Source organism: Scyliorhinus torazame, chromosome 15, assembly GCF_047496885.1.
Source record: "Scyliorhinus torazame isolate Kashiwa2021f chromosome 15, sScyTor2.1, whole genome shotgun sequence".
Taxonomy (NCBI): domain Eukaryota; kingdom Metazoa; phylum Chordata; class Chondrichthyes; order Carcharhiniformes; family Scyliorhinidae; genus Scyliorhinus; species Scyliorhinus torazame.
Genome location: NC_092721.1, coordinates 147,728,844 through 147,754,213, shown reverse-complemented (window position 1 = coordinate 147,754,213; position 25,370 = coordinate 147,728,844). Strand labels below are relative to the sequence as shown.

At 44.6% G+C, this 25,370-nt stretch overlaps 1 protein-coding gene across 4 annotated transcripts in view; it reads left to right on the top strand.

The window, feature by feature from the left end:
- Window positions 1–25,370, top strand: part of atp8a2 (ATPase phospholipid transporting 8A2) — an 890,601-nt gene that overhangs the window by 465,418 nt on the left and 399,813 nt on the right. For all 4 annotated transcript variants that reach the window (XM_072476889.1, XM_072476890.1, XM_072476891.1 and 1 more), the window contains one exon: window positions 14,601–14,773. In XM_072476889.1, the coding sequence (XP_072332990.1) occupies window positions 14,601–14,773 (173 nt within the window). The remainder of the gene's footprint in view (window positions 1–14,600; window positions 14,774–25,370) is intronic.

The following is a 25,370-nucleotide window of genomic DNA, read 5'->3' as shown; positions in this document are numbered from 1 at the left end:
CACAGGAGAGAACGGGCTGGAATCCTCATCCTTCCTCTTGTGACGTCACACAACCAGACCGGCTTCTGAGTGCACGGCACGAGTTGTTATAAGTGCGAGAACAGCAATGCGGTCTTGGAAGCAAGATTTATGTTACTATTATGTTCTACAACTACTTTCCCAGTTAACAGTTTCATATCATAAAATGTGACAAGCTGATAGCTGAGCAATGCAAACAAAATGTACAGATATAAAAACAGAAACTGCAGGAAGAACCTGACAGGTCTGGCAGAATCTTTGCAGAGAGAAACTGTTTCTCTCTCCACGGATGCTACCACACATGCTGAGTTTTTCCAGCACTTTGTTTCTTTTCATGTTTCTTTTCATGTCTCCAGCATCAGCAGTATTTTGCTTTTATTTAGATGTACAAATATTTTTGTTTTATGACATTAAGAATCAACAATTAGAATTTAGAAGCATAAAGTAGAAAACACTTTCCCTGTGGAACCCAAATAAACCCAAAAGTTTCCTTCCCTTCAATTATTAAAATGTTCTTAATCAGTTTACTTGTCCTCAAGCATCAAAAATAACTTAAAATTCAAGCTTCTGTATTTTTATGTGTAGGAGGAAACTCATTGGAGATCATGGAAGGAACTTCTTATGAGAAAATCTGATTCGCTTAACTTTGTTTCCTTAAAGTTGCACTTCTAAAGAAAGCAACTCGGACCTTAATAGAGGAAATACTGCCGTGCTGCAGATTCTCACTGGTCATTGATCCGTAATATTTACAGTTCGAGGAATATTGGAACAGAAGTAGACCATTTCACACTGCAAGCCTGTTCCTGTTGTTCAGTAAAATCATGGTTGATCTGCGGCCTAACTCCATGTATCTGCCTTTATTTCATCTTGATACCTTTGGTGAACAAAAATCTATCAATCTTAGATTTAAAAGTAACAGTGATCTTACATGAATTGCCTTTTGTGGAAGAGAGTTTCAAATTTCTCATTCCCTTTGTGGGTAGAATTGTTTCCTGATTTCATTCCTTAAAGGTCTGGCTCTAATTTTTAGACCTCACTCGCTTGCCCTGGATTGCCCAGCTAGCAGAAATAGTTTCTTTCAATCTTATCTATTCCCCTTACTATCTTGACATGTTTGACCAAGACACCCTTTAACTGCCTAAATGCTAGGTTTCTAAATTCCAAACCTAGATCGTGAAATTGTTCCCTGCTATTTAACTCATGGAGACCAGGCATCATTTTGGGAATTCACAATATTGCAGGCTGCTCTGATGCTGTATAATTGTGGCATTCTAATACTAGGAGAGGGAAGGTGGTTGGGTTTCTGAAGAGGAAATCGATATTAAAAGTCAGGAAGTAAACAATTTATTTCCTTGGAAGTGCCTTAATGATTTTTCAGTAATTATAGTTGGAAATTAACTCGTCTAGTCTACACAAAGTAAATAAAGTTGGACAGCTGCTGATTTATCTCCGAAAAGGTTGCTTGTAAACCTGTATTGTGATACCACTATCCACCCGTGACCAAAATGCTAATCAAAAACGCTAGTAGCTTACATTTTTAAAGGCAACACTGATACTTAGCAAGAAATCCAGAGCCTTAAAACAGTGACCTGGAATTAGATGCTTTCCTGTATAATAATCAGCATGGCATGACCTTGCATGACAAAAGCAGAGGCAGATGTTGCACATGACTGATGTACATGGAGCTCACATTTTACAACTACGAATCCATAAATGTCAAGCAGTTAGTTCAACTGACAAGACAAAAGAAAATGTGTCTGGCTTAATTTGTTGCCTCAAGGTCATAGATCAGTAGGCTACTGTAGCTGCAATAACAGGAGAAAAAGAAACAGTGGTAGATTTGCTGTTGAAGCATTAAATTGAAGATCTTCAGCTATTGACATTTATGGAAATACTGGCTGACACTTTTAGTGGCTGAAACCATCAATTAAAGTTTTTAAGCTGTGTGCAAAGTGAGGCATTTAAAGGCAAAGTGCATGGCTGCTAATGAGAGTTGCTTTCAATTATTCCTCATTTCACATGCAGCTGTAAGATTGACCAATAAACTTCAGTTATCTTCAAAGTCCTTTTTTGAGATCCTCAAGATGCAGCTAAATTCTTTGCAATATCATCCCCCCCCCCCCCCTCCCCCCAGACTATAATTCCAAGATGTTCACAAATACCTGCACTCAAAGGCCAACTTATTTTCAGGCTTGCCCCGACTGTCTTGCAGTCCCACTTCACACCACCAGAACAAAACATCTTTTCCAGTCACCAATGAATAGCTTCTCGGACGTTAACAGCTGAACATATCATAGTAATTTCTACAGTTCCTGATTGTAACTGCATGCATATTTCACTCTTGACATACTTCATATGTGGTCCCAAAAATACAGATAATACTAGCCATCTATTGGCGAATTCAGAGTAGGGTCTACTGCTTCTGTGGAATCTGATGGGAATTTAGAAGTTCTTTTGAAGATTAATTATAAATGGTTTTGTGCTTGAATCAAGGTGTTTGGAGGCAAGTGCACTTGAGTGAAATTGAGGTGTACAATGTAGGTTTGATCTCAGGTTAAGACATTCAAACATGATGAGTCCAGAACCTGTGACTTTCTTTGTCCATGTGCAACTTCAATTTATAATTTTTTTTGTCAGAATAATACAACATTTTTATGGGATCGATATTTAGGATATTCTGCTAATTGATTATTTCAAGATCAGATTTTTCTATTTTGAAGGAATCCAAGGCACTATCTTTATTGTTGCCTTGAGGTCTTATTTCTACTGTTTGTTTCAGTTTTCAACTATTTCTGGGAGTTTTAGCAGGTTCCTTTCCATCTGGTTGTCACAAAGTGAAAAGTGTTAATAGTAAAGCTTTCAAAATACCAGAGATTCCATGCTGTTTTGGTGTCACAGATGTGAATCAATTTGATTGATAGCAAAAAGAATAGGCCCTCTTGCTCATGAGTGATATTCTGTCAACTGTTCAGGAGTGATGATAAATCCATTTGCGTATCTGTATGTTTAGCTGAATAACTCTGAGAACAGTTCATTTGTATACATTTTTAAAGAAGATGTGGGGACAATTTACTGTTTACAAAAGTGTTCTAACAGTTTTATGCCCCTACTCCTAAACACTTGGACAACCACGAGTAAAACCTGCCAGAGGCTTGAAATTGAATGTGCTTCAGTTCTGACTGAACAGTACTCAGTGTACTGTTTAATGCAAAACCACTAATGGTGATTAATTATCTAGTGTCTGGAGGCTCTGTTCCACTGCTTATATTTTATTTAGCTGTTTAGTCCCAGAGCAGAGAGAACAAAAACTGTTTCCATATTTAATTGTGAACCGAGAGATCTATCCAGCATCCATGGTTGGATGTTTTTTTCACTGCTAATAAAATATTGGTGTTAATATGGAGCTATACAGAACCACTGTGACTGTAGTAATCCAGGAAGTTAGAAGGTGAGAAAATGTAAACTTCATGTCATTACATGATAGCTTACAGAGCTTTGAGGTGCAGCCTGCGGCTAAGACCACCCACAACACTTGGACTGTTGGCTGTTCTGATTAGCTAATTGCAAAGGGGCCATGTTCCGATGGACAGATTCACAATGGTAGATCTTTTGTTCCTACCTTGTACTGTAGGGATTTAAGTGATTTAAACAGAACACAGAAATTCACAATTCTTTTAACGTGGATACATTTGTCGGCTGTTGACTTAGGAATTGCAATTTCTCTGGTTTGTTGAAATATCCTTTGTGATCATTGTGTATAATAAAGCTGACAAGAGATTTTCTTTTCTTTTTGAATTGATGTGACAGGAGATGCCCTACAAATATTTATCAGAACAAATATCCCATTCCACATGTCTGTATCATTTGCAGAAAATACCACAAAATTGGAATGTGATCTAGTGAACAGTTACTGTCATTTTTACACGCCTTGTTTTATTTATGTTTTATTTTGTTCCTTTCTGAAAAGTATTTAATTCCCGATCAGGCTCTTTCCCTTTGCTCTGGGACTAAACGGGTAAATAAAATATAAGGTTGTTGTAGACAATTTCAGAGTGTCACTGGCAGGGTCTGGAAGATCAACCTGTCCCCTCAGAGAATGTAAGACAGATTGGGGTTGCTCTTCTCCAAGTTTGCCTCCTTTTCTCCTATTGAAGTGTCACTATACTAGACTTTGAGAACATGGATAAAATCAGGGGATCTACATATAGGAGTGAAGAACCACCTCACAGTAAACTTCACATTGCACTTCTATCTTACAGGCCAGGGAGAAATCTTATAGTCCCAAATGGAACTGGAAGGCCGACCTTCAGTTAGTCAAAATAAACTGGGCAAATGGTCTATGGGCTGTGGAAGGAAAGGGATTGAATTACTCCTCATGGTTCCACTTATGTGGCTGTCTATGCATTCTCACTTCTTGACTCGAACCAAGTTGTTCCATCTTGGATTACCATTACTGAAACCATCAATTAACTCATCTATTTCCTCGCCCTGCCTCCAACTTGGGTACTCATTTCAGTGGTACTGGAGCTTCAAATCCTATATCCAGTTCATCACAAAGAATATCTACTAATACCTAAAAATATTGCACATCTCTTTTCCCCATTTTACCAGCATTGCCACCAAAACCTTCACTGATTCTGGATTGACTTTTTCAGCATCTTCCTCTTAGGGCTCCTGAGTTCCACCTTATTTCACTTCCACTGCTCCAGAGATCCGTTGTCTGCATAAAATCCAGCTCATCTAATCTATTTTTGCTGATTAGCTTTATCCCTCAAAACATGAAATTCCTGTTCTCACCTTCAGATCCTTCCACATTTCTCCCTAACTTCCTTCTCCAGTCTTATGTCTGTGATTTTTATTCTTCCATGAGACGTGAGCTTCACTGGCAAGGTCAGCATTTGTTTCCCATCCCTAATTGCCCTTGAGATCGAGACTGTGGTGGTGAGCCACTTTCTCTATTTTCCCAACTTTGGTCATGCATTTCTCCTCTCCACTTTGACATACCTACCAGAGCCATCAACCTTCTTCCCTTCAAACTCTGGAGCTCCCTCCTTAAAATCTCCTGTTGTCATGCCTACATGCTCCCCACCTTCAGAAGAGTGCTAAAAGCCAAATTCTCTGACAGAGCCTTCAACTGCCTCTCCTACTCCTGGTCACTCCCAATCCCCAGATATGAAATTTTGCAATGTTTCATTATGTTAAAGGAAGTATAGAAATATTTAAAATCACTGACAAGTTTTTTTATTATTTGAGTCAGAAGAAATAGGAGAGACATTGAATGAATACTTTTCTTCAGTGTTCACAAAGGAGAGGGGCCATGTTTTTGAGGATGTGTGATTCAGGCGGGTAGGCTGGAGGAAGTAGATGTTCTGAGGAAGGATGTATCAGCAATTTTGAAAAACCTGAGGATCGACAAGTCCCCTCGGCCAGATGGGATATACCCAAGGATTCTTTGGGAGGCAAGGGATGAGATTGCAGAGCCTACGGCTTTGATCTTTGGGTGCTTGCTGTCCACAGGGATAGTGCCAGAGGACTGGAGAGTGGCGAATCATAGAATTTACAGTGCAGAAGGAGGCCATTTGGCCCATCGAGTCTACCGGCTCTTGGAAAGAGCACCCTACCCAAGGTCAACACCTCCACCCTATCCCATGACCCAGCAACCCCACCCAACACTAAGGCCAATTTCGGACATTAAGGGCAATTTATCATGGCCAATCCACCTAACCTGCACATCTTTGGACTGTGGGAGGAAACCGGAGCACCCGGAGGAAACCCACGCACACACGGGGAGGATATGCAGACTCTGCACAGACAGTGACCCAAACCGGAATCAAACCTGGGACCATGGAGCTGTGAAGCAATTGTGCTATCCACACAATGCTCTGTTCAAGAAAGGGAATAGGAATGACCCTGGTAATTATCGGCCAGTTAGTCTTACTTCAGTGGTCGGGAAGATAATGGAAAAGGTCCTGAAGGATAGGATTTATGACCATTTGGAAAGATGCAGCTTAATCCGGGATAGTCAACACGGATTCGTGAAGGGTAGGTCTTGCCTCACTAATTTGATTGAATTCTTTGAGGAGGTAACTAAGTGTGTAGATGAAGATAGAGCAGTTGATGTCATATACATAGATTTTAGTAAGGCGTTTGATAAGGTTCCCCATGGTCGGCTCATGAAGAAAGTAAGGAGGTGTGGGATAGAGGGAAATGTGGCCAATTGGATAAGTAACTGACTATCACATAGAAGACAGAGGGTGGTGGTGGATGGAAAATTTTCAGACTGGAGACCAGTTACCAGCGGTGTACCACAGGGATCAGTGCTGGGTCCTCTGTTATTTGTGATTTTTATCAATGACTTGGAGGAAGGGCTGAAGGGTGGGTCAGTAAATTTGCTGGTGACACCAAGATTGGTGAAGTAGTGGATGAGGTGGAGGGCTGTTGTAGGCTGCAAAGAGACATTGATAGGATGCAGAGCTGGATAAGTAACTGACTATCACATAGAAGACAGAGGGTGGTGGTGGATGGAAAATTTTCAGACTGGAGACCAGTTACCAGCGGTGTACCACAGGGATCAGTGCTGGGTCCTCTGTTATTTGTGATTTTTATCAATGACTTGGAGGAAGGGCTGAAGGGTGGGTCAGTAAATTTGCTGGTGACACCAAGATTGGTGAAGTAGTGGATGAGGTGGAGGGCTGTTGTAGGCTGCAAAGAGACATTGATAGGATGCAGAGCTGGGCTGAAAAATGGCAGATGGAGTTTAACCCTGATAAGTGCGAGGTGATTCATTTTGGTAGAAAAAATTTGAATGCGGATACAGGGTCAACGGCAGGGTTCTGAGAAATGTGGAGGAACAGAGAGATCTTGGGGTTCATGTCCACAGATCTCTGAAGGTTGCCACACAAGTGGATAGAGCCGTGAAGAAGGCTTATAGTGTGTTAGCGTTTATTAACAGGGGGCTTGAGTTTAAGAGCCACGGGGTTATGCTGCAACTATACATGACCCTGGTGAGACCACATTCGGAGTATTGTGTGCAGTTCTGGTCACCTCATTATAGGAAGGATGTGGAAGCATTGGAAAGGGTGCAAAGGAGATTTACCAGGATGCTGCCTGGTTTGCAGGATAGGTCTTATGAGGAAAGGTTAAGGGAGCTAGGGCTTTTTTCTTTGGAGCAGAGGAGGATGAGAGGCGACTTAATAGAGGTTTATAAGATAATGAGGGAGATAGATAGAGTGGACGTTCAGAGACCATTTCCTCGGGTGGATGTAGCTGTTACAAGGGGACATAACTATAAGATTCAGGGTGGGAGATACAGGAGGGAAGTCCGAGGTAGGTGCTTTACTCAGAGAGTGGTAAGGATGTGGAATGGACTGCCTGCTGCCTGATAGTGGAGTCGGACACTTCAGGAACTTTCAAGCGGTTATTGGAAAGGCACATGGAGTACACCAGAATGACAGGGAGTGGGATAGCTTGATCTTGGTTTCGGACAATGCTCGGCACAACATCGAGGGCCGAAGGGCCTGTTCTGTGCTGTACTGTTCTATGTTCTAGAACATGCACCAGTTCAGGGGCAGCCCCTCACAGCACCAAAGACCTGGGTTCAATTCGGGCCTTGGTTGACTAGACATTCTCTCTGTGTCAGCTTGGATTTCCTTCAGGTGCTGCAGTTACTTCCACAGTCCAAAGATGTGCAGGTTAGCTGAATTGTCCTTTAGTGTCCAAAGATGTGTAGGTTATTGTGGTGTTGGGTGTTCTAACACACAGAAGAGCCAACACAGTTGCATATGGTACAACACTTGTTTATTTAAACTCACTATTTACAACTTGGTCTTTGCACTCTGCACGTGGGGGGCTCCCTGCTTGTGGTGTTTCAACAGCTCTTTCATGCTTCCTTCTCCCCAGACCTACTGACCTCCAGGTGTCGTGCTCGTGCTTTTTATGTGGTTGGTGTTCTTGTCTGTGATTGGTTGTGGTGTTGTGTACTCTGATTTGCCTGTTAGTGTGTCCATCATGATGTGTGTGTTTGAATATCATGACATCCCCCCTTTTTACAAAGATATGTGCCTACGTGGTAATAAATATGATCGTGACGTGAGTGCATCTAAGAGTGTGTGTGTGTCGTGTGCAGCATGTGTCTATGACGGAACTATGTACATGGGGCGATGTCGAGTGCGTCACATGAATCCAGTTGTACCATAACATAACAGAAATGCGAACGAGAGAAGAAGAAAAAAAATTTTGAACAGTTGTCCAGTCAGACGACATCTGGAACGATAAACAACAACAGGTTATCATGTAAAATTGTCCAACTTATTGAACATATGAACTGTATTATAAGTCCATTCTAATGGGTTTGCGACGAATTCGGGTTGACCGCCTTAAGGGTGGATCAAGAACCACCGGCTGCTGTGCAGGCATGGCCATGGGTGGCGATGGAAAGGGCGTGATGTGCGGCAGCTCCACAAAGTCATCCTCGGAAGCCTGTTGAGGATCCGGCGTGTTGTGTGGCTGTGAACGTGGAAGTCGGCGAAGGGCGCGCCGATTGCGGCGACGCACGGAACCATCCGGCATGCGAACCAGGAACGAGCGGGGAGCCACTTGTCGGAGGACTTCGGCCGGTGCTGACCAGCCACCATACGGTTGATGGACGCGTACTTTGTCTCCGGAGGACAGGGGGGGCAGGTCCGTCGCTCGTGTGTCGTACCGACCTTTCTGGCGATCACGCTGCAGTTGCATGTCCCGAAGAACCGCCTCATGGTCTGTTGTCGGTGCCAGGACGGAAGGTACCGTCGTCCTGAGGGAGCGACCCATTAGTAGCTGCGCTGGCGAGAGGCCCGTGGATAACGGGGCCGATCGATAGGCCAGCAAGGCAAGGTTAAAGTCCGATCCGGCATCAGCCGCCTTGCACAGGAGCCGCTTTGCGATGTGGACACCCTTTTCAGCCTTCCCGTTCGATTGTGGATGCAGAGGGCTGGATGTCACATGAGTGAAACCATATGCTGCGGCAAAGGACGACCATTCACGGCTGGCAAAACAAGGTCCATTGTCTGACATGACAGTCCTTGGAATGCCATGGCGAGCAAACGTTTCCTTGCAGGCCCCAATGACTGCGGACGACGTCAGATCATGGAGAGGCATGACTTCCGGGTAGTTTGAGAAGTAGTCTATAATAACAATGTAATCTCTGCCGAGCGCGTGAAATAGGTCAACACCCACCTTCGCCCAGGGGGACGTCACCATCTCGTGTGGTAGAAGTGTTTCCGGAGGTTGCGCCGGCTGAAACCTCTGACAGGTTGTGCAGTTGAGCACCATGTTGGCTATGTCTTCATTAATACCCGGCCAATATACCGCCGCCCGGGCCCTTCGTCTGCATTTTTCGACACCCAAGTGGCCTTCGTGTAGTTGACGAAGAATCATCTGGCGCACACTGTGTGGAATGACGATCCTATGCGATTTCATAAGGACCCCGTCTATATTGGTGAGATCATCTCGCACATTGTAAAACTGGGGGCACTGCCCTTTTAGCCACCCTTCCGTCATGTGGCGCATCACTCGCTGCAGCAGAGGGTCAGTCGCCGTCTCTGCGCGTATGTGGGCCAGACAAGGATCATCAGCTGGCATATTTGCTGCTGTCAGAGTCACGTGTGCCTCAATTTGACGCACGAACCCCTCCGCATCTGGTGGTGTGCTCACTGCTCGGGAAAGAGTGTCCGCCACTATGAGTTCCTTCCCCGGAGTGTAGATCAGTTCAAAATCGTACCTCCTGAGTTTGAGTAAGATGCGCTGGAGGCGAGGAGTCATGTCGTTCAGGTCTTTGTTAATGATGTTGACCAGGGGGCGGTGGTCAGTTTCGACCGTGAATCGTGGCAGGCCATACACATAGTCGTGGAACTTGTCCAGTCCAGTTAACAAGCCCAGGCATTCTTTTTCGATTTGCGCGTAGCGCTGTTCGGTAGGGGTCATGGCTCGTGAGGCATACGCAACCGGGGCCCATGATGACGTGCTGTCTTTTTGCAGGAGTACCGCTCCAATACCAGATTGGCTGGCGTCTGTTGAGATCTTTGTAGGGCGAGTCGCGTCAAAGAAGGCCAGCACTGGTGCCGTGACCAGTTTGTGCTTGAGCTCCTCCCATTCCTGCTGATGCGACTGGTGCCAGTTGAATTCCGTCGATTTTTTTACGAGATGGCGCATGTTTGTTGTATGAGAAGCCAGGTTGGGAATGAACTTCCCAAGGAAGTTGACCATGCCCAGGAATCTTAAGACAGCCTTCTTGTCAGCCGGTCGTGGCATGGCTGTGATGGCGCTAACCTTGTCTGCATCGGGACGGACCCCGGACCTTGAGATGTGGTCCCCGAGGAATTTCAGCTCCGTCTGGCCGAAAGCACACTTCGCACGGTTGAGACGCAGGCCATTTTGCCGTATGCGGGTGAAGACACGTCGAAGACGATGCATGTGTTCCTGCGGAGTGGTGGACCAAATGATGATATCGTCCACATATACACGTACCCCTTCGATGCCTTCCATCATCTGCTCCATAATGCGGTGGAATACTTCAGATGCCGAAATGATGCCGAATGGCATCCGGTTGTAGCAGAATCTGCCAAAAGGGGTGTTGAATGTGCATAGTCTTCGGCTGGCCGGGTCCAGTTGGATCTGCCAGAATCCTTTGGACGCATCCAATTTAGTGAATATGTTGGCTCGCGCCATCTCGCTGGTGAGGTCTTCTCGTTTTGGGATGGGATAGTGTTCCCGCATGATGTTGTTGTTCAGATCTTTTGGATCTATACATATACGGAGCTCGCCAGAGGGCTTCTTTACACAGACCATGGAGCTGACCCATGGCGTGGGCTCCGTGACCTTGGATAGGACCCCTTGGTCCTGAAGAATCTGCAGTTGTGCCTTGAGGCGGTCTTTGAGAGGCGCAGGAACCCTGCGAGGTGCGTGAACGACAGGGATGGCGTCCGGTCTGAGTCGAATCTTGTACGTGTGTGGCAATGTCCCCATGCCTTCAAAAACCTCCTGGTTGTGAGCGAGGAGGGAATGGAGATTCGCGTGGAACTCAGCATCCGGGAAGTCGGATATCTCATCTGGAGAGAGAGACATGATGCGCTGTACCAGGTGAAGGACCTTACACGCTTGTGCGCCCAGTAACGAGTCCTTTGATGAGCCCACAACTTCGAAGGGGAGTGTGGCCGTGTACCCCTTGTGAGTCACCTGTAGCTGGCAAGATCCTACGGACGGGATAACGTTCCCGTTATAGTCAACCATCTTAAGCCGGGATGGTGTGATGAGTGGTTTGACCTTCATGGCCTGGACTGCAGAGTAAGCAATCAGGTTGGCGGATGCGCCGGTGTCCAGACGGAAGGCGACGCGCGATCGGTTGACCGTCAGGGTGGCACACCACTCATCGTCTGGATTGATGGCATTGACCTTGTTGACATCAATGACGGCAACTCTGAAGTCATCCTGGTCATCTGCATCACTTAACTGGAAGTCTTGATGCGTGGGCTGGACGGTCCTGACTCGTGTGCGAGGTTGTCGAGGATGCGCCGGATCCATGGGTTGAGCCGCACGACAGCGGGCTGCGTAGTGGCCTATCATGGCACATCTGTTGCACTGTTGGTATTTTGCAGGACATTGCCCTTTTAAGTGTAGACCTCCACACTTGCTGCACGTCATGACGTCACGGCGTTCGTTGCGCCACTGCGCATGCGCAGTGCGATCTTGCGGTGGGCGCGCCTGCGCAGTGCGTCCCTCGTTGTGGCCGTTATTCTTGGCGCGCACCTGCGCGGGAGACCGCGAAAAGCGCGGGAAGCGGCCGCTGTCGTCCGGGCCGTGGGGCGGGAAGAAATCGACGGCCTGGATGCGTTCAACGTCGTGGGCGGCCTGGCTTGCCGATTCGACGGCTGGGGACCCCCTCCGTGCCAACTCGGACGCCTGGAATCGGGCAAAACGGCAGGTCGCATTTTCATGGAGGACACAGGCTTCCACAGCAGACGCTAAGGTGAGGCTCTTTATTTTAAGAAGCTGCTGGCGTAGGCCACTGGAGGCAACGCCAAAAACAATCTGGTCCCTGATCATGGACTCTGTGGTGGTGCCGTAACCGCAGGACTGCGCTAGAATCCGGAGGTGCGTCAAAAAGGGTTGAAAAAGCTCCTCCTTACCTTGCAGGCGTTGCTGAAAGATGTATCTTTCGAAAGTTTCGTTTACTTCAGTTTGAAAGTGCTGGTCCATTTTGAGGATGACCGTGTCATATTTGGCCTGGTTTTCGCCTTCCTCGAACACCAGTGAATTAAAGACATCATTTGGGTGGGGGCCTGCGTAGAAGAGGAGCATTGCAATCTTCGAATCATCCGAGACATTCTGTTTTTCGGTGGCACGGATGTACAGGTCAAATCGCTGCCTGTAGAGCTTCCAGTTGGTGCCTAGGTTCCCCGTGACTTGCATCGGCTGCGGTTTGCCGGTGTGGTCCATGTCCAGAATGGCAGGTTGGTAGGCAGGTATCGATCCACTCCTGTACCATGTGGTGTTGGGTGTTCTAACACACAGAAGAGCCAACACAGTTGCATATGGTACAACACTTGTTTATTTAAACTCACTATTTACAACTTGGTCTTTGCACTCTGCACGTGGGGGGCTCCCTGCTTGTGGTGTTTCAACAGCTCTTTCATGCTTCCTTCTCCCCAGACCTACTGACCTCCAGGTGTCGTGCTCGTGCTTTTTATGTGGTTGGTGTTCTTGTCTGTGATTGGTTGTGGTGTTGTGTACTCTGATTTGCCTGTTAGTGTGTCCATCATGATGTGTGTGTTTGAATATCATGACAGTTATGTATGGTTATGGGGATAGGGTGGGGAGTGGGCCTAGGTAGAATGCTCTTTCAGAGGGTCAGTGCAGATTTGATGGGCCAAATGACCTCCTTCTGCACCATAGGGATTCTATCGTCCAATTCTTTTGTTCCATGGTTCTGTTGCGGCAAAAGGCTCTTGAGAGGCAGTGTTGGTAAAGATATAACTTCTGATGAACCAAAATACTTCTGCTGTTGAAGGTTTTGATTTTATTACTTAATTTTTTTTAATGTGTAAAAGCCTTAGATTCCAAGTTTACAAATTTTCTTTCCCTGTTCCTACAGAATGCTGCTTATTAATCTGTGTAGTATAAAGTAAATTGAGGTTTTGTTAATGTGTTAATCAGTCACCTATCTGTGACGGGAACATCATCTTTTTTTATCTGGAGCTAAAGAGTCAATGTAATGTCTTTGAAGTCTCATTAGCCACTCGAAGTTTTGTTACATAGTAGCTGTGAGAAGTACAACAGAGGTTTACTTATTCGTATTTAACTTCCTGTTTTCTGTCACGTATTTACATAGTATTTCATTGTGTCTTGGGGCAAATGTTTCACATGCAGCAAACCATTTGATGTGCAGACACTGTTGGTGTGTTGGCAGACATAGCAATCGTTATATGGACAGCAATATCCCACAAATAGCAATGCAATGTGTGACCAGTTAATCTCTCTGTGATCGTGTTGGTTGAAGAAGGAATGTTGTTGAGGACACCAACAGAACTCCCTGCTTGTCTTTAAATGGTATTATTGGATATTTAACACGCAACCTGAAATGCTGGGATGGGTTTAACGGATGGAATATAATCTAGCATATTGCACTTGGAACAATGCAGGCTGGGCACATTTACTAACTGGAGAGGACCTACATCAGTCCCCCAGCAATGGCAAAACTTCTCCCGCTTAAGATAGAGGAGAGGCAGGCGCTGATGTGGGAATTCCAGCCTATGTTGGGGCTGCCGACGAGGCCTATTACTGCTGAACCAATTACAATTCAGTGGTGGCTCAGGGAATACATGGGAGCCACGTGAGTTTCCCATCCCTCCCAAAGGCCACCCAGCGGGTTGGTTTGCCAGTGACCTGCCAGAGAGGGCTTCCCTCATTATCAGCACTCATTGCCAATTCGAGGGACCCAGCATTGTGGGGGTGGGGTGCGAAGATGGCTAATCTCTAACAATCAAACTACCCAGGTTTGCTGCCAGGCAAACTTCAGAACAGGTCACACGAGCCTCTTCATTTCAAATTAAACAGTCGCAGAACATCATAATCTTAGAAACCTCAGTTGTAATAAGGTTTACAATTTTGCTCCAAGACTGAGTGCAAGCAACATTTGATTTCAGATTGAATAGCATTCAGAGGAGCCAGTGTTCAGACCTGTAAGAACGGTAAACATTTTATATGCCAAAAATACCTCAATAAAATTGTTTATTAAAAAAAAAGTTTAAAAATTAAAAAAACAATGGTAAACATTTAGACTAGAGTACACACTTCCAAATTACCCCCTCTAGAACCCAAAAATGGTTCAAAGATAACTATGACTTATTTGTCTTATTTTTAACTACTAAATGCGCATTAAATCTCCACGTTATGGCTCAACATTTTTGTTCTATTTTGTGGAGGTCAGGCTGTTTGTTACTTGCCTTTCACTTCGGAGTATAGCAGCAGGAACAAAAATGGATGTGATGATCATGGATCAGGAACAATGTCGTTCAGGATTGTTCATGATACATTTGTTTATTTTTTAGGCAACCAGGGAAACACTTACTCACCATTGTGAGGACCTAGGTGAGTCCTTGAACAAAGAGAACGATCTTGCCCTAGTTATAGATGGGCACACATTGAAATACGCACTATCCTTTGAAGTCCGTCGCTCGTTTTTAGATCTGGCTTTGTCTTGCAAAGCTGTCATCTGCTGCAGGTAAGAATACTGACTGCATTGACAATAGAACTTCAGGATTTATTTTTAGATTTATTCTTTGGTTATGGATCTCAGTCGCAAGGCAGTATTTATTGCCCATTCCTAGTTGCCAAGAGGGCATCAAGAGTCAATTAGCATAGTATGTGACAAGAGCCATTTCACGTCCAGAGAAGGTAGTGAACCAATTGGCTTTTTCTGACAATTTGCCAACTTTTGCAAAGATCTGACATAATGAAAGTCATAGTAAAACATTCTAACATGTCCTATGCATGTGATTGCACTGTGCTGAATAATGTGATGATGAATATGTTCCTCGTTCTAGCCGTTTCTAAAAATTGTCACATGCTTTTTCATATACACAGTCCCTTTTGATGAAATGAATTTCTCTTGAAAATTTCACACTGTCCCCTATTACTAATGAAAGATCAGTAGATACTTATTTGTGTTCAAGGTGATCATAATTTTATTACATCGATTGTAGCAATAAAGTGCTTCCACAGTGCTATGGTGTGGAAGAATTTGGTTAGCTTTTAATGCAGTGAAAGAAACTAAAGTCCGGTAGTATCAATCATGCCACTTTTGAGGGCTTCGGCAATATATATCTAGGATACCCTACTCGTTATATTAAAAGGATATGGTTTCTGAATGGATAGATTAGGTCGAACCTTTGTGTTGTCTTAATGTGTGCAGGGCAGATTCCTGATACTTGTGCAGCCAATCTTCCTGGCATTTCAGCAAAATAGGTGGACATGCATGTATAAAAGTTTAAATAATAATTGAGGCACTAAAATTGCTTTTAATGCTAATACCTTGACATTCAAATGCCATTCTGTTGATTCCAGGTATCCCTAACTGGGGAATTCATCCTATTTCTTTAAATAGGTTGGATTAACTGGGCGTCTGTGCATAAAGACTGAAGTTCTACGCAAACATTAGTAGAGAATTTGATATGCTTCCTTTCAGTAACAAGTGATAAAAATCCAAATTTGCTCATACCATATGTAAACTTTTTAATTACTCTAATGTGAACATGTTGGCATGGTCAAGCTGACTGACTCAAAATCGTAACATTAGCTGCTGCTAGAAATATTTGACTCTCTGCTTATTGTTAGTTATTGTGTTGAGATAAACATTGCTTTGATGGATCAGTTTATAGTAGTTGTGTTTGATTGCTATTTTTGTTGGTGAGAAAATGCGTGCATGGGTATGAGTATATGTTGTTAATGCTTTGTTTTTAAAGCAGGCTGATGCAGCTCCACATTGTTATTGGTATCTATAGAGTTGAAACTTATGTGGTTGACCCATCTTACTCAGATTTCTGCAGCAGAGGTAGAGTTCATTATTGGGAATTGCTTTTTGTTAATTTACAGTGGGGGCATCACTGGTATTTCCATATTCCCTGCATATTCTGTTTGACACTGGCGACAAGAGATTTTGGATTGTCACTGGGTATTTGGAATTCTATTTCTATCTCACAAAAGCAGAAGACTGCATAATTAATGAATGAAAATAGCAAATGTCTAATGAAAGCTTTCCTCATGAGTATTTTAGCTTGCATTATTTTACTCTTTCTCATTTGTGGGCAGATGCCTCTCAGTGGTTTACAGAATATACACTGAATAGAAAAAAGCTCAAAAAACATGAAAGACAACAGTAGAGGCAAAAACAATAGTCTTTTTAGAAATTATTTTATGGTGAAATTGAAGGTAATGCAGTCTTTCTGGGTGGATGAATTAAGATCAGCTGAATGGTCTGCCTCATCAAAAAAGACCAACGTCCATATTGATCACCTTCTATCATCCTGACAATTGCATGATATAATTATAAGGAATTGTTGATTAATCTCAGCAATCCATCTCTATCTCTTGGTGTACAGCAGACCCCAAAACAACAAAAGGAAAACCATAGTGCAGGAGAACTTTGGGAACCAGAGATCCTAACTCACCTGTTATGCCCAACCATAGCACACATACCATGTCATATTTCAAACTACACATATGCTGTATCCCAAAATTTTATTTCCTGAAATAAATCTTCTGTTGCACAAATGAGAATATTCGAGGAGGATGGCAAGGTTGCAAGACAATAAAAAGCAAAAAACTATTGCGACAGACAAACATTGTAGTTTGTAACTCACCAGCAAGGCCTTAGTGTTTGGTGACAGTGCTCAGAGTACAATGCCAAGCTCCAAGGATGTTTCGAGGAACGAAAGGCTGTTCATCAGGAGGTAGGAGCGAAATCTGAATGAGTTTGGAGTGAATTATTTCAGGTAAGGATGACGTTGATCGAGAACAGATAAAGGTGACTTTTTATGCCTATTGTTGGAGCATCTTAACTCTGCTCTATGCTCCAAACAAATTTTATTTATCTCCACCCCCACTTTTTCTTAATTTATTTTCAAGGCAATAGCCGCTCCTTCAGTACCTCCTATAAGTGCTGGTTCTTAATACTTTAATTTAAATAGCTACTGTCAGCAGTTTACTGAGTATAACAGCCAAGTCTAGCATTGTACTCCAACTTCATTCCTCAGCCTTGGTCCAGCATGAGTTGTCATGTGAAGATCACCGGCTTGACATCAACAGAATCTTTCCAAGAGCAGAGGGTTTAACTGAAAACTCTTGATTTGTATAGCTCAGCTATTCATATTCCAGTACACAGTTCCAATGAGCCATCAGTGAATTCAACTGTGTGTGTTTCCTTTTGAAACACTTCAATTTAAATTTAGTCAAAATATGAAATTTATGAAATGAACACTTTACAGAGGCATTTGATAATCATGAATGGTTGTGGAGTTGTCTGCTTGGCTGGACATATTCCGCGAGGCATCAGTATAAGTGATGTCATGAAAAGCCGGTGTCATGGCATGAGTGGATTCTAGGTTTATGAGTTGGCTGGGTGAACATAGAAAATCCAAATCATGCCATCATGCTCTCGCTGTACAATAATTACGGGGGAGTGAGAGATAGGTAGCATTGTGGATAGCACAATTGCTTCACAGCTCCAGGGTCCCAGGTTGGATTCCGGCTTGGGTCACTGTCTGTGTGGAGTCTGCACATCCTCCCCGTGTGTGCGTGGGTTTTCTCCGGCTGCTCCGGTTTCCTCCCACAGTCCAAAGATGTGCAGGTTAGGTGGATTGGCCATGATAAATTGCTCTTAGTGTCCAAAATTGCCCTTAGTGTTGGGTGGGGTTGGGTGAGGTTACTGGGTTATGGGGATAGGGTGGAGGTGTTGACCTTGGGTAGGGTGCTTTTTCCAAGAGCCGGTGCAGACTCGATGGGCCGAATGGCCTCCTTCTGCACTGTAAATTCTATGTAATATTGGAAGTATCAGTGACAATCAAATTTCATTGTCAACTGAGCTGCTCTGTGTCCTCTCATGACCGTATTCAGTCAATACTCTCACTCTTTAAGTCAAGTTCTGGTGTTTCACTTGACAAGCCATGTCACTGGCCCGTCCCCCTATCCCTGGTTCCTCCTGGGAGTTGGGATCTGCTCTCCACCCAATTCCCTACTGCCTGCTGTGCAGGAATGGAGAACCTCCATTTACCAGCCAGTGGTGCGGGACCCTCCATCTTGATTTTAGGGGTTATGATGCTTTTAGGCCAAATGGACCAAACTTATGACATCAATTAAAATTGTTTTAAAATCTCTCAGAAAGCTTTCTTTGGCCATAAAGAGATCAGTGCCAATTCCAAGAGACTCCTGCCATTGCAGGAATCATCTGGTGAACTTGTTGGGTTGAATGGCCTGCTTCTGTGCTGCAACTTCATTGGTTCAATAAAAGTGACATCAGCATATGTGCCATATATGAAAATATTCTCTGAATGGTTCCTTGCTCTGAAACCAGATTTCAGCCATATTATACCATAGCATCATAAATGCTCCAATTACTTCTGACAAAAGACTTGTTTTGGATTCTTTACATCTTGAGTGAACACTCGTAATTTGCTGTTTTTGCAAAAAATATAGTTGCCATCAGGTCCTCCGCTGCCTCAAATTCACAACATAATCGCATGGACCGCGTCTACCCTCAAATTTTAGAACTGTATACAGTATAAGAACCTTATTAATCATATAGTTTTACTTGGAACAGTAGATGGTGCTCTTCCAGCTGCAAAACTTAAACTATTACTGCCATTGTCATAATGCAGTAGAAGTTGATGTGACATGAATTGTCATGACTGGGAGTGTTCTTCAGATTTGAAATTATAACATATTTTAGAACTCTCATTTTCCAAGTTCTCGTAATTTTCTTTGATTTGCACCCAGCAAAATCCATGTATTTAACCACCAGATAATGTAACAACATGATATTGTAACTGATGTGTTGAGGAAGTTCAGAATGTGTTACATGTCATCTGAAACTATTATTAGAAACTAAAATTTATTATTATTATGTCAGCGCAGTGATTAGCACGGCGCCAAGGTCCCAGGTTCGATCCTGGCTCTGGGTCACTGTCCGTGTGGAGTTTCTCCCCGTGTTTGCGCTGGTTTTGCCCCCACAACCCAAAGGTGTGCAGAGTATGTGGATTGGCCACACTAAATTGACCCTTAATTGGAAAAACTGAATTGGGTACTTTAAACTTATATTTAAAAATATATTATTATGTCATCCGAAACCTGTTTAAATTGTGGCAAACGGTTTATACTCAAAAGCTGAAGCAGAAATATTGGAAATGGATATAACCCTGAACAAGTTCTGATCAAGGGTCACACATAAAATAATAGAATTGTATGGCATAGAAGAAAACCATTCGGCCCGCTATGCCAGTGCTAGCACTTTGAAAAAGCATTCCAATGTGACCCAGGCCCTTGTTCTTTCCCATATAGCCCTGAAAATATTTCCTTTTTAAGGATATATTGAATAACACCTGAGACATTAACTGCCGTTTTTCTTTCAGGTGTGAATTGACCTGCTGTACAGGTGTGGCATTTTTCTATCTTCATTTCAGCTTTTGTCAATGGCAGGGTTTTACATTTTATATTAGTTAATTGGCAACTTTTTCCAGCAATTATCTGATTTTTTTTGTATGATTAACAGTTTAAAGGAAATATTCATGGAAGCTTTTCTCGACATCCGGGTGCGGCGATGACCAGCTAAGTCGCACGTTTCGGCAGCTCCCATTGGAACGGACTTTTGGGCTCTTAATAGGAGCCCCAACGGCAATTTAAACGGCCAAAAACACTGTGCGGTAAACCAGAAGGGAATCCCCCCGGACACGCATGGAAAAGGGAGAGGATAGCGGCCGGATTGCGGAGGATCCTCTGGAGCAGCGACAAGGAAGGGAAGCTTAAAGCAAGATGGCGTCGGAAGGTGGCCGTTTGTTATGGGGCCCGGAGCAACAAGAGTTCCTGCGGCGCTGTGTGGAAGAGCTGAAGAAGGAGTTGAAGAAGGAGCTGTTGGCTCCGATATTACAGGCGATTGAAGGGCTAAAGGAGGAGCAGAGGACCCAAGAGCTGGAGCTTCGGGTCGTGAAGGCAAAGACTGCTGAAAACGAAGATGAAATACAGGGCCTGGTGGTGAAGGCAGAAACGCACGAGGCACAGCACAAAAGGTGTGTGGAGAGGATGGGAGCACTGGAGAATAATTCGAGGAGGAAGAATTTAAGAGTCCTGGGTCTTCCCGAAGGCGCAGAAGGGGCGGACGTCAGGACATATGTGAGCACGATGCTTCACTCGCTAATGGGATCGGAGGCCCCGACGGGCCCTTTGGAGGTGGAGGGAGCTTATCGAGTTCTGGCGCGAAGACCAAAGGCTGGAGAAATACCTCGAGCTATAGTGGTGAGGTTTCTCCGCTACAATGACAGAGAGACGGTCCTCAGATGGGCGAAGAAAACTCTGAGCTGTAGGTGGGAGAACGCGGTGATCCGCGTATACCAGGATTGGAGTGCGGAGGTGGCGAGAAGGAGGGCAAGTTTTAATCGGGCTAAGGCGGTGCTTCACAAAAAGAAGATCCAGTTTGGAATGTTGCAACCGGCGAGATTGTGGGTCACACACCAAGGGAAGCACCACTACTTTGAGACGGCAGAAGAGGCGTGGACATTCATTGTGGACGAGAAGCTGGAATAGTCTGGCGAGAGAAAGAGCTTTTGGGACAAAGTGGTGGGGTGATTATGTGGGGCGAGGAAGGGGAAGGGGGGGGATGATTTTTCAATTTGTTAATTTTGTGATCCTGTAACTTTTCTCTCTTCCCCATGTTGGGGGGGGAGGAGTATGAGGAACTGTGGGCGCTGGCCATTAGGGGCGGGGTCGAGTGGGAAACGCGGGCATTGTTCCCGCGCTATGGTAATTATGGCGGGAACAGGGACGCAGGAAGGAGGGGGCCTCGCACAGTGGGGGCCGAGGACAAGGGGGGAAGCCGAGGTCAGCCAGAGTTCGCTGACTTCTGGGAGCAACATGGGGGGTGCAACTACGCTCGAGGGGGATCTGGGGGAGGGGGGGTTAACTGGGTTGCTGCTGCTAAGGAGAAGGGGGAGCTGTTATGGGATGGGGTGGTCAAGGCGGGAGGGCACCGTTGGGGGGATATACGGGTACGTGGGAACCGGGTTAAAAAAGGGGATGGCTAGTCGACAAGGGGGGGGGTTAAAGAGCCCCCCAACCCGGCTGATCACGTGGAACGTGAGAGGGCTGAACGGGCCGATTAAAAGGGCACGGGTACTCGCACACCTAAAGAAATTAAAGGCAGATGTGGTTATGTTGCAGGAGACGCATCTGAAACTGATAGTCCAGGTCAGATTACGTAAAGGATGGGTGGGGCAGGTGTTTCATTCGGGTTTAGATGCGAAGAATAGGGGGGTGGCTATCTTAGTGGGGAAACGGGTACTGTTTGAGGCAAAGACCATAGTGGCGGACAGTGGGGGTAGATATGTGTTGGTAAGTGGCAGATTGCAAGGGGAGGCGGTGGTTCTGGTGAACGTATACGCTCCGAACTGGGATGATGCAAATTTTATGAGGCGTATGTTGGGACGTATCCCGGACCTGGAGGCGGGAAAGATGGTAATGGGGGGAGACTTCAATACGGTGCTTAATCCAGGGCTGGACCGGTCGAGGTCCAGGACCGGGAGGAGGCCGGCAGTGGCCAGGGTGCTCAAGGACTTCATGGAGCAGATGGGAGGGGTAGACCCCTGGAGATTTATTAGGCCTAGGAGTAAGGAGTTCTCATTTTTCTCCCATGTTCACAAAGTATACTCACGGATAGACTTTTTTGTCTTGGGAAGGGCGCTGATTCCGAAGGTGACAGGGACGGAATATACGGCCATAGCCATTTCGGACCACGCTCCACATTGGGTAGAACTGGAGGTAGGTGAGGAAAAAGAACAGCACCCACTCTGGAGAATGGATATGGGCTTATTGGCAGATGAGGGGGTATGTTTAAGGGTGAGGGGGTGTATCGAAAGGTACTTGGAGCTTAATGACAATGGAGAGGTGCAGGTGGGAGTGGTCTGGGAGGCGTTGAAGGCAGTGGTCAGAGGGGAACTGATATCCATAAGGGCACATAAAGGGAAGCAAGAGGGTAAAGAAAGGGAGCGATTGTTGAAAGAACTTTTGAGGGTGGACAGGCAATATGCTGAGGCACCGGAGGAGGGACTGTACAGGGAAAGACAAAGGTTACATTTGGAATTTGACCTGCTGGCCACGGGTGAGGCAGAGGCACAGTGGAGGAGGGCACAGGGTGTACAGTATGAGTATGGAGAGAAGGCGAGTCGGCTACTGGCCCACCAATTGAGGAAGAGGGGAGCAGTGAGGGAGATAGGTGGGGTGAGAGATGAGGAGGGAGAGATGGAACGGGGAGCGGAGAGAGTGAACGGGGTGTTCAATGCATTCTATGAGAGGTTATATAAGGCTCAGCCCCCGGAAGGGAAGGAGGGAATGATGTGTTTCCTGGATCAGCTGGAATTCCCGAAGGTGGAGGAGCGGGAGAGGGCGGGGACTGGGAGCACAGATTGAGATGGAGGAGGTGGTAAAAGGGATTGGGAGCATGCAGGCGGGGAAGGGCCCGGGACCGGACGGATTCCCGGTGGAATTTTATCGGAAATATATGGACCTACTGGCCCCGCTTTTGATGAGAACCTTTAATGAGGCCAGGGAAAGGGGGCAGTTGCCCCCGACTATGTCGGAGGCGACGATATCGCTCCTTTTGAAGAAGGAAAAAGACCCGCTGCAGTGTGGGTCCTACAGGCCTATTTCCCTTTTAAATGTAGATGCTAAGCTCCTGGCCAAGGTGATGGCGACGAGGATAGAGGAGTGTGTCCCGGGGGTGGTCCACGAGGATCAAACTGGGTTCGTTAAGGGGAGACAGCTGAACACGAACATACGGAGGTTGCTAGGGGTAATGATGATGCCCCCACCAGAGGGGGAGGCGGAGATAGTGGTGGCGATGGACGCCGAGAAAGCATTCGACAGAGTGGAGTGGGATTATCTGTGGGAGGTGCTGAGGAGATTTGGTTTTGGAGAAGGATGTTTCTTCGCAACATGAATCAGCATCAATCTTCATCATGTTTCATGTGAATAGCCCTAAATGCTGCTACAAGGAAGTCATTTACTCTTCATTCCAATTTAAGGATGTCATATACTCTTTATTCCAGGTTTAACCTAAACACAGTTCTCAGTATGCCTGAGAGGAATTTGAGCTCCAAATATTCTGCAGGCTATCTGCCTTGTTTATTGCCTCCATTGACAGTTTGAACTAATAATTAATTGATGTGCCTCATTCTCTTTTAATTTCTTCTTTGCCAAGTGTTATTCCCATACATACACACCCACAACATAGTAGCTTGCATTTGTAGAAGTTCAGTACTTCATTGGCTGTTAAAGTGTTTTGGGACATCCTGAGGTCATGAAAAATGCTAAATCTTTTATTTAGCTTCATACACCACTGTGGAGCCCGAATGCAATCTGTGTCAAACATTTTCTTTTAGCTTGTGACTGTCTCCCTTAAATCATAATTCCATGTTAAAGATTGAGATTTTCTGTAGATACCTTCTCAAGTTCAAGAGCTTCTGTTAAAGATCTGAGTACCTTTGTGAGAATTGACTCTTCTGCTGTATAATTATTTGAATAATAGTGTAACCCAAGGTTGCAAGAAAAGTATCCTATTATGACTGAGCCTGAGTTCTTATTTATTGAGTCTGTACTTCAGTAATCACAGAAAAGGAGGGTCCAGCAAACGTTTGGTGAGGGATGCCAGATATGAATTGTTCAGCTAACATGCAGTAAAGCAATAAAGCTCACACTCAGTTAATTCAATCCGTACAGTTATATCTTACTTTTATACATTTTAATTCTCATTCATCTTACTGATTATGTATCAACAACAACCTGCATTTGTGTAGCATAAAATCACACCAGAAGCACCTGAAAATAATAAAACTCATGTTGAATTTCTTGCCATATTGTGCAGCTGGATTACTTCAGTATTAAGTGGAAATTGATCAGTGCTTTTGCCATTTATTGGCAAACTGTCCACTTTTCAAAAATATAATCAGTAGACAGCTTACAAGTAAATTCAATACTCCTGTACTTGCAATGTTGGATTGACCTTGATTGGAGTGTGGTCAGAATTGGCTACAATGCTGTAGCCGTAACAATCTGTCATATGTTCTCTTTGAGCAGAAAGCTAGAGGTGCTGAAATACATTATGATTTACCATCATAATGACATCATTTACACAGTGAATTGGTCTCTATTGTACAGCTAGTTGTAAGTAAATATGGATTAGAATGCACAGGATTTGATTTAAAATATTGAAATTTAACTGTGGTTTTATTTGCATATTAAACTTTTTTTATTTTAAGGTTGATTTACTCATGTGGCTGTTGTTATGAGATAAGTTAAGCTTCTAAAAATGCTTTTGGCCTTTAATCTTTATGGAAGAAATTGATTTTAGACAAGCTAAACAAACTGGTACTTCAGTTAACTTCAAAATGATGCCATTAACTGAGAATGGGAAATGTTGGTCATTTTCCCCATTCCTGATCATTGACCAGAGATCTCTTCTGGAAAATGCACAAGTGCACGCATTGGCTGAGCAGAAGATCAAACAATCGCTGACATACACTATTTATGGTCATGTAAAAAAGGACTATTTAGAAGTGAACAGAGGATAGCCGCTAAGGCTTTTATAACCCAGCAAGGAGTTAGCACCTTTCGGGGAGGGGAAGATAACATGGTGGGTGTGGACGGATCCTGAAAACTCTTATTTGTAATAGTTAAAACACATTCCATAAGCTAGTCCTTGTCCTGAGACCATATGAAAAATCTGAATAAAATTCTTGAACTAGTTTTTGTTTAGGAATCCAAAATTGCTGGATAAGTGTGTTATGGATATAAACTATATTATACATTCATAGCAGAGCTTTCATGGAGTGATATGTTTTACCAATGTATCAACAGTTATTTAGGAAGCTTGTGGTATGTCTGATTTTCCTGTACAGCTGGCTTTCTTTTGCCCTCTGTCTGTGACTCCGCTAATTCACCACGAGGGCTTTGGTTCTATACAAGGCAACTGCAGCAGCTGGTCCTCAGTGGGGGGCCAAAGGCTTAGCTAAAGAGGACTGGCTTCATTCTCAGTCTGAAATAACACAGCTGCGAACAGTATG